General features: G+C 40.3%; 2 protein-coding genes across 6 annotated transcripts in view; both read left to right on the top strand.

The window, feature by feature from the left end:
* Positions 1-2: 2 nt before the first annotated feature.
* On the top strand, positions 3-7,107 carry stradb (STE20 related adaptor beta). 3 transcript variants are annotated; one of them, XM_026364133.1, is made up of 12 exons: positions 3-237; positions 734-813; positions 1,701-1,781; positions 3,106-3,208; positions 3,325-3,446; positions 3,546-3,654; positions 3,769-3,892; positions 3,987-4,158; positions 4,410-4,514; positions 4,610-4,866; positions 4,984-5,026; positions 5,174-7,107. In XM_026364133.1, the coding sequence occupies exons 3-12, from the start codon at positions 1,737-1,739 to the stop codon at positions 5,333-5,335; spliced, it is 1,242 nt and encodes a 413-aa protein (XP_026219918.1). In that variant the 5' UTR covers positions 3-237; positions 734-813; positions 1,701-1,736; the 3' UTR covers positions 5,336-7,107. The 3 variants fall into 3 exon arrangements, with proteins under 3 accessions (XP_026219918.1, XP_026219917.1, XP_026219916.1); XM_026364132.1 differs by having other exon boundaries at positions 734-1,025; XM_026364131.1 differs by lacking the exons at positions 3-237; positions 734-813 and having other exon boundaries at positions 1,039-1,781.
* A 2,206-nt stretch (positions 7,108-9,313) lies between these two features.
* nbeal1 (neurobeachin-like 1) overlaps positions 9,314-9,522 on the top strand; it is a 41,207-nt gene continuing 40,998 nt past the window's right edge. For all 3 annotated transcript variants that reach the window (XM_026360993.1, XM_026360992.1, XM_026360991.1), the window contains exon 1: positions 9,314-9,395. The gene's annotated coding sequence lies outside the window, so the exon portion shown is untranslated. The remainder of the gene's footprint in view (positions 9,396-9,522) is intronic.

Below are 9,522 nucleotides of genomic sequence, written 5' to 3'. Positions count from 1 at the left end.
ATTAAGCGTCAGGTATCTGTGTCAAATTAAAAGTCCTGTCAAAAGATTAAAATATCGCCTTTGGGAAATTACACGGTTCGATGGTGACAATAAAACGCGTTACTTTTGGCATACTTTATCACTTTGACACAAAATTAACGAATTATTACCCTTATAAACAGAACGTCTTTTGAGATATCAGATTTTCCTTTGTATTTGAACTTGTTTACGCCGAAGAGCCCCTGTCGATGGGAGAAGGTAAGCAGCTTCTTTTTATTACTATGGACTTCAAATAAATACACTATATATATATACAACACCACTTGTGCAACTCGGCTGATGTTAGCTTAACTTAATGCTATGACATTTATTAGCCCAGCTACGAAATCGGAGACCTAACGTTACGTGATGCGACTTGTTTTCGTGTAACATCGGCCCATTATTTATTTCTTTTAATATCAGTAAATGTAAAATAATGTTTCTAATGAGACTGTTGCTCTAGATGTTTGCTAACAGTCACATTATCTGACTGGCTTTGAATAATAGTTGTCCTGTGATCAAATGGCTGCAGTTATTGTAACCTTGAAGCGGAATTTGATCATTTTATTGCGATATTATTGCGATTATTAAGCTGTAATCAATAAATAAAGCTTTACTGTGCCGATATACAGACTTTTTTAGTAAACACAGATACAACTGAATGCAAAATATTACTGCTCATGTGGAAACCCTATTACAAAACACTGTTTTCCAGGCTTCACTACAGTTAGCCGGGGATCTCCGCTGGTGTATTTCCTGTCCTGTCCTCGGATCTAGATCAGTAGATGCGGCCAGGTAAGCGGCAGTCGGATGGATGAATGGGTGAGGTTGGATGGATGCTGGCTGCTTTCTAGTCTAGTGCGGGATTCTCCGTGCGTCTCAAATTACACTGCTGCGCTTCATCCTCCTGTCTCCCTCCATCGCGCTCGGTCTCCTGCAGCCTGTGAGCGGATGAATGCCGAAGTCTGTGATTTCACCGTCGCCAAAAGGACTCCATGTCTTTCTTGGTAAGATTATACCGCTGCACGTTTTTTGTTTGCTTTGTTTTTGTTTGTTTAGTTCAGTTGTTTTGCTTTGTGCCTGGGTACGTGTCGCTGAATTGTGACCTAGTCAATGTGCAGTCACGAATCAGTTGGCTCATGCTGGGGTGTCTTGTGGGATATATTCAATTCAGTCTTAGTCTAAGTATATTAAAAAAGAGATTAGCTGGTATCACAGAGATCAGTGTAATATTATAACTGGTATGTTATGTATTATTGTGAGCATGTGAGATGTTAAGGTTCTTTAGAGAGCTTGTCATACTGTGCATTTACATATATAATATGGGCTCCTATACTGTAGATGCAAATATATATTAACAGTGACTGTGTGTTTCTCTCATATCTAATGGATACATCTAACTTTGTATGAGGCTCTTATCTTTGCTCTGTTGGGAGACATCAGTCAGACAGCTGCCTCTTTGTTCCCTATTATCATCATCCCATTAAATGCCCTGTGAGTGCATTCACAGCCCATATTTTCCGATGCTTGCTTGTCTGCCTCATCTCACTGACCCTTCCACCTTACCTGAGGCAGTGAGTCACCCTTCACCCTCCACTCCCAAGCTCTGTTTCCTCACCACTCCTACCTGTCCTGTAGGGCATGTCTCACCTGTGCTCCTCCCCCCCTTACCCCTTCACCAGGACTGTTCCTGCATCTCCCACGCTCAGGTCCAGCCCATGGACATAGAGGAACGCTATGAGGACACCAGCCACCACTTCCTGGTCAGTAGCCCAGCCGCTGTCAGCATGGAGACGAGTGTCGCACTGATGCTGTTCCATTATATCATCACTATTCATTTATCATCTTTCTGCTTCCTAACCCTTAAAAGTTGTAAGGGTACTGACTATTAGAGTAGCAATGCAGCTATTAAAGCTGCTGACTTAAAAGGGAACAGATTAAAATAATTATAATTAATTATGATACAAATTAATTAATGATTAGTGAATCAAGTGACTGAGGCTGAGGAGTTTCTAAACCTATGGACAAAATGATGGGAAAGTAAAAAAACATGCTGACAGTGTGTATGAAACTCATTCAATGTGTGTGTGTGTATAAGACCAGACTCTCCACTGTCCCAGAACTCTGTCTGAATCACTTAACTGCAAGCATCCCCCCCCCCCTTTTTTTTTTATTATTATGTTTCTTTTTTTTTCTCAGTGTCACCGTGCCACCCCCTGGTGGCCATTTGTCCTCTCACACATTACCTCACCAGTCTCTCCTTGACCTTTTAGCACCTTTGCAGCAGAAGGATACCTACCTACAGGACAAAGCTATTTAGATATATGACATTAAACTTGAACGATCCACTGCAGGGAATTGGTTATTGTATAAAAAATATTACTAAAGTGAGATTTTACAATATCATAGTACATATTGAATCAAATATAACACAAAAGGCTGTATATAATTTTTGTTAATACAAGTAGTAATAATACTCATATTTTGCTGTCTTTAACCTGCTTTTTGTGTTGGAATCTAATTCACCATGCTTCATACTTGCAGTTTTAGCTGATGGTGGTCCTTAACATGAATATGGTATGCTGAGAAGATAAACTAAAATGGTGAACATGATCAACGTTATACATGACAAACATGAGCATGTTATAACTGACATTAGGAGCAGTGCTAATACGTATTAATTAATCAGAACTAATGTGTTAGTGTATTTTGCATAGAGGTCATAGTACTACTTTTCTTTCATTAAAATAACATAGGGTTTTTCAAGATTCAAGATTGAGAAAACTTTATAAATCACAGAGGGAAATTGTTTTGCCTCTTTTGATGTTAATGTTGCAGTCATTTTTCTTTTTTACTCATCAGCTCTCTCATTTTGCAAACATATGAATGATGGCCCTAAGTACAGGCTGATAAAAGTCAAAGACACCTAAAAGTACATTTAAAGTGACTTCACATCATTCACATGTACGTGTTTGTGTTAGTTGTTTAATATAATCATGTTTGCCTCCTGAGTTCTGTTCTTCTAGCTTTGAGACAATTGCATAATTTGTGTGTGTGGGATGTATGTGGGTGTGTGCATCCCTGCAGAGCTTTGACGGTTCTGAATACACACTACAAGGGCCAGCAGGCGGTGATGACATCACAGGGCTGTCAGCTGAGCCGGCCCACTACCAGCTACTCTCTGAGCTGGGTGAGAACAACACAACATACATTTGAGTCACATCATGAACCAGCCAAGAAACTGCACAGAGCTGAAGTTTCACCCAGATCTTACCGCTCACTTTAAGCAGATTAACTTTATTACAGGGAGGGGGTTCAACAACCTGAGCCTAGTGAACATGGCGCGGCACATCCCCACTGGCCAGCTGGTGGCTGTCAAACAGACCAATCTGGATGAGTGCACTGAGGAGGAGCTGCTGCAGCTCATGGTGAGCTGCTCTCCTGCAATGAACATTTATTACAAGTTTTGGGGTTGTACAAGCTTCTCTTTCAGGTGTGTGGATGTCTGACTGTGTTTCAATCCCCAGAATGAGGTTCTGCTGTCCAGGTTTTTCCGCCACCCCAACCTGCTCACCTCTCGCCTGGTCTTTAGTTCCTGCTGCCAGCTGTGGATCCTCACACCGCTCATGGCTTATGGTCAGTTTTCTCCAGCTGTGAGGATTTTATCCTCATTTTTGACATAACTAAAAGTGATTGGGGAAAAGTGTATGAAAAAATCTGTGAGGATGTCTGTACGTCTCATCTGTACAGGCTCTGCGGACACCTTACTGAGGACATATTTCCCAGATGGGATGAGTGAATCCCTGATAGCATACCTGCTGTATGGTGTGCTGAAGGCATTGGAATACCTACATCGGATGGGCTATGTTCACAGGTAAGTTTATGTAAATAATAAAAGGAAAAGACAAAATAGAAAAGTATTTGTATATTTATATCTTTCTGTTTCCTGCATATTTCTTTTATGTCAGGGGGGTGAAGGCCAGTCATATCCTGCTGTCAGGGGAGGGGCATGTCTACCTCTCAGGGCTCCACAGTGTTTACAGTATGATGCGTGATGGGAAGAGGATGAGGGCGGTGTTCGATATGCCTCATCACAGCCCCGCCCTGCTGCCCTGGCTCAGCCCTGAATTACTGCGACAGGTCAGGACTCATTAGTTTTAAATACCTCAGTTTGATGTGAGTTCCACTTCACCTCACAGGATGTTTATGCAAATAACAAAAAGTGTGATCTGAAGACAAACATCAGCAACAAGAACGGATGAATAAGTTAAACATCAATAAATATATAACTGCAGTGTTTGGTAGTTTTTTTTTTTTTCAGACTTTAATTTAATTTAAATTTAATGTTCTCTCTCTTTCCTGTCCCGTCCTCGTGGTGTTGTCCCCAGTAGGACCTGCATGGCTATGGAGTAAAGTCAGATATCTACAGTTTGGGTATTGTTGCTTGTGAGCTGGTCAGTGGAAGGGTGCCTTTCCAGGACATGCCACCAACTCAGGTAAAGAAGAGTCTTCCATTCAGACTGCCTCAAAAGGATATTTAGCTTTCAAGCATCATTCACCTGAATCGCACTGTTTGAATTTTCTTGTCCAGATGTTGCTTCAGAAGCTGCGCGGCTCCCACTGCTGCCTGCTGGATGTGGCTCCTTTCCCACTGGGTGAGCTGGGAGGACTGAAGGTGTCGCGGTCCGGGGTGGACTCTGGTATCGGGGAGAGCGTGGCCACTGGAAGCCTGACACACAGCGCCACTGCTCCTCCCACCGACCGACCTCAGAGCCCTGGTCCTAAAAACCACTCTGCCACCCTGCACAACCTGGTCCAGCTGTGTCTACAGCAGCAGCCTGAGCGCAGGTCAGAACATTAAAGGAAATGTTAACTTTATGTGGCAATTCTTTTTTCAATATGTTTGCAGTATTACATTCAATATAAGGAATTAATGAAAATGGATGTGCTGTTTTTTCTCTATAGACCATCAGCATCTACACTTTTAACTCACGCCTTCTTCAAGCAGGTGGGTTTCCATAATGTGATGCCTGCTCCTCCCAGCACTGAAATATGCTCATGAATCTGCAAATAGCTGTAAATAGCACCACATTTACTTTTGTTGTTCAGGATGTTTTTTCATTGCCTGAGCAGAGCTGTGTGTGTTGTGTGACAGGTGAAGAGGCACACCAGAGACTCCTTCCTCAGCCTCATGTACCCAGCAGTGCCCCTCACCAGCCCAGATGACCCTCCAGTTTCCTGCGCCCCGGCCCCGTCCTGCCACGCTCCAACTTCACCCACCTCTGACAGTCCTGATGTCGCGTGGGATTTCTCCTAACCACCACAGCCCACACTCTCTGTCTGCAGATCTCCAAATCCTGAATGGCAAGCCAAACACAAGACAATCAAAGCAAAGCAATGAGGCCAAAATTCTACTGTGCTTTTATTTTTTATTATTATTATTATTATTAGCCCAACTCTGAGCCTTTTTAAGTAGTTTTGTAGTTTTTTTTATATGTTTGTCAAATGCATATGTGGATATTGGGTCATGGTTTAGTGAGGTGACTGTGAACGTGCTGGACTGACAAAGCTGCTCTATAATATGGATCCATATAAATAATAATGAACTGTCAAGGAGTCACATGCCAATAACTGTATCATTTAACTAGAATCACGTACTTCCTCTGAGGATTAAGGCAACTACGAGTTAAAGGTAAAGTCCACCCAGAAATTCCTTATTGGTAACAACAGCTAGTTGTGATAGACCTTGTGTGTCTGGACATATTGTGTTGTTTTCATGATGTTGGCGTGATTGTTGACCTGTTTTTCTGCTCCGAAGGTACCCTGAAAAATGCATGAAATTAAAACAGGCTATATCCTAATAGGTACTGACTAAATAACCCTTTAGCGCAAGATACTATGTGAGGGTGGATTTTTCCCCTAAAGTGTTTTATGTATTCTTACTGTGAATAGTGAATACTGAGGTAGATGAACAGAGATTTCCAAACATACTGTATGTGCATATATATTCATCTATATGAGATTATTTCTCATGTCCATTGCGACTGGCCTAACAGACACACCAGAACTCACTTGAAAATCAGCACGTTTTAAGTTGTGTTCATTGCCAGTGTAATACAGTGATAGTTGTCTGCACAGCCATGGGTACACTGCAAACTGCAACTGCTGATAGCTAATTCAGCATACTTTTTATAGTGCCAAAATGTATTCAGCCTATACATGGAGTCCGTATATGAATGTATATACAAATGTATACATATATACAAATGTATATCAGACTCCATAGCAAGATTACATCCCAAAAGCAGCTGAATAGTGTATGGTAACATCACCACCCTCCATGCTGTGGCCTACCTCCAATAGGGGTCCTTAGGCAAGACCTCCTTACGCTTACCCTGTCTTAACCTTGTACCCTGTAAGTCGCTTTGGATGAAGTAGTGTGCCAAATGACTAAATGTAAATGTAAAAGCCCTCACTTTATGCGGCCAGTGGGACCAAAACAGTCTGACTATCCCTGCTCTTATATGTATACTGATCTATATCATTCAGTCTCCCAAATTTTAGGCTTTACTGACTTCAGATTTTTTTTATTCTCCTGGTTTCCTGCCCAGAAAGGATTTCATGGGTGACAAAATCAAATAATGTAAATATATTTTTGCTGTACGTTTGAATATATATGCACACAGTGTTCATGTATAGTCTTTTCCAACATACTAGCACATATTTGCCTATAGTTAACTCAGACAAGGTGCAGACTGGGCTCACAATAAGAGCACATGAATAATATATGTGTCTAGTGTTCTGTGTAGGAGTTGAAAACCATCAGTAGATGAAAAGCTCCCCTGCCCCGGTCATCTGTGATACGCCAAAAGAAGAATATTTCTACTGTGCTCTGTGACCACTTATTCAACAATGCCTTTATGTTTAAATGAATCCTGCATTCTGAATATGGCGATCTATGTGTAACTGTGATTAAGTGTATTTTGTATGAGAACTGTGATTTACACTACATATCAAACACGATAGCTGTATGAGCCTTATATACACCTGTATTATAAATAATATATACATATAAATTTACTTTCTAAACTTCCTCTTAGTCTTGATTGTTTTGTAGACATTTAGAAACAAATAGAATGATTGGAAACATGTTTTTACCTGACCTGTTTTATTTTGCAGTTGGTACACACTTTCATCATGTGTGAGCCCAAAACTGAAGCTGATAAAACTAGTAAATGATGATTAAACAGCATCACAGCTGTGTGTTAGCTTTATCAGGCAATTAATTTTAATCTAATTAAGTCTATAATGTACAGTATAAAATGTTCCACCGCTGACAGGAAATGAATGGCTTCTTCAGACTCTATTTCTGGTTCCTTGAACACAGGGATCTCAGTACTTTGTCCTGGTTCATGACTTCAGTGTTAGACACTGATGTGTTGTCCTCGCAGGCCAACTTTGTTGGTCTTTTTGCAGAAAATGTCTGATGACCTTCACAGCATCCTTGAAAGACACCATTGCAGCCCACAGCAGCTCTGGAGATATATATATATATATATATATATATACACACACACACACACACACACACACATTGCTGTATATGTTCTTTTAAAAATGTCTTCAATGTTTCTTAATATGTGCAGGTAAAATATTTATTACTGTTTCCAATCTTTACTGACATTTACTAACACACACTTTCTCTTTTTCCTTCCCAGGCTCATATTAGATAAAGGTGGAAGATCAAGGTATTAAACAGAAAAACAAAGACCAGACATACTGTAGGTAGACCTTTGAATAAGGTGTTACTATATCTAGAGCTTTGACAGTCCTGCCTGATGCAAAGGTCAGTCATCAAGGTTACACAGTGAAAACCCAGCTACCAGATAATGATAAGCTGTGTAATACCCTACCTAGCCTGCTGCTATCGAAGGTCAAACAGCAATATAAAAGGAAAATCTTGTAGAATATAGAAGGCTCAAAATCCAATGCAGAGTAGCTGTCATGTCACCACCTCAGCCATCATAATCTCTATTTTATTCTCACAGCTGCTTTATGTGAAAGGAGCTGAGGCCACAAGTTAGTGGAGATCGCTTGTCGTCGGAGGAGGAGGAGGCTTTCTGGGCTTCTTTCATGAAGTTGAGGATGTTCTTAATAATCATATAAAGACATCCTCGACTTCAGCTTTCTCATTGTCAGGATGAGAAAGGAGACGGGACATAATTTCAATAATCATTGTTACCATATCATTCTTACTAACAACCACAACCCTCACATCCTTATTGTCAGAACTGAATATTATATCTGTGCCTCTAGTAATTGTTACAGTTGCTGTAACTATTTGGCTGGATTTTAATTTTATATAGAAATTCACCACATAGGATGGAAAACTAACACCTTACCAATTATTTCTGATTCAGACAACTGATCAGGAAGGTCAATAAAGATGATAAATCATTGTAAGCATAACTCATAACAGCAAATAATAGACAGTTGAAGTAGCTCATACAGAATAACATGTAGAAAAACATCTGTCATTTGTTTTAAATTGAACACCGTGTTAATTAAAATTAATTTACCTTTTGATTGGTGGAGTCAGTTCATATTTATACCATATTTTAATACGATTTAGCAGGAAACAAAGCTGCAGAGGTGCACATCAACTCTCCACTGTTCCACTAGGTGGCAAAACAACACTAGAACAACCCGGCCCGGCACGGCCCAGCCCTTAGCAACCACGTACTGTGGGTCCACATCGACAACGTAAAGGAGAAAAAATTGTCGCAAACACAACCAGCTAGATAATACATTTCAAAAGGATATTTTACGTTGAGCCATTTAAACTCATAAATAATATGCAAAATAAATCCGTATATGGCATTGGAACAGCAGTTTAATGCCTAAATGTGTTCGGTTGCTGGATAATATTTGTAACAATGCAGGGCGCATCCGGTTCGCTTAGCAAATTAAAGTTGGCCTTTTTCTTTTCTCTTAAAAGTAAAGTGCTTGAAACGTGTTTTTCTGATACGATCTCTGCAGACGATGAAACAAATTATAAAACATCATGAACTTTTAATCCGGGGTATCTGGTTATTTTATTAATCTGGCAGCACTGATAGTGGGGTGAGTGGGCTATATCATTTTTGTATTGTCCCACAGAAAAAAAAAAAAAAACAACTCAACACTTGTGGATCAGTTTTTTGCTCTTTTTTCTACTTTATTTTATTGTATTTATTACACAATAAGAGTTTTGATATGATCTCTTATTTTGAAATGACGTATTACGTTATGCTAACAGGAAGTTGCGCGGTGTCGTCGGCAACTTGAGCACAACTCTGGAAACGGCCTCACTGACAGTTGCTCTTTTTGTGGTACAGGTGAGTGGTCTTCAGTTTCTCGACGATTTTAACTCCATTTACCAGCTATTCACGGGTTTATTATTTTGTATGAGACTGTTGTAGCCGGCTAGTTTTAGGAGGACGAGACGTTTCTGTCACACGAGTA

The sequence above is a fragment of the Anabas testudineus genome, chromosome 2 (genome assembly GCF_900324465.2).
Source record: "Anabas testudineus chromosome 2, fAnaTes1.2, whole genome shotgun sequence".
In the NCBI taxonomy this organism is placed as follows: Eukaryota; Metazoa; Chordata; class Actinopteri; order Anabantiformes; family Anabantidae; genus Anabas; species Anabas testudineus.
This window is presented reverse-complemented; position numbering and strand designations above follow the sequence as displayed.

Coding starts and splice junctions, on each gene's coding strand:
- stradb (XM_026364131.1), top strand. CDS start 1,506: ATGCCCTGTGAGTGCATTCACAGCCCATATTTTCCGATGCTTGCTTGT. Junction 3,655..3,768: donor CACACCGCTCATGGCTTATG/GTCAGTTTTCTC, acceptor TCATCTGTACAG/GCTCTGCGGACACCTTACTG. Junction 4,515..4,609: donor AGGACATGCCACCAACTCAG/GTAAAGAAGAGT, acceptor TTTCTTGTCCAG/ATGTTGCTTCAGAAGCTGCG.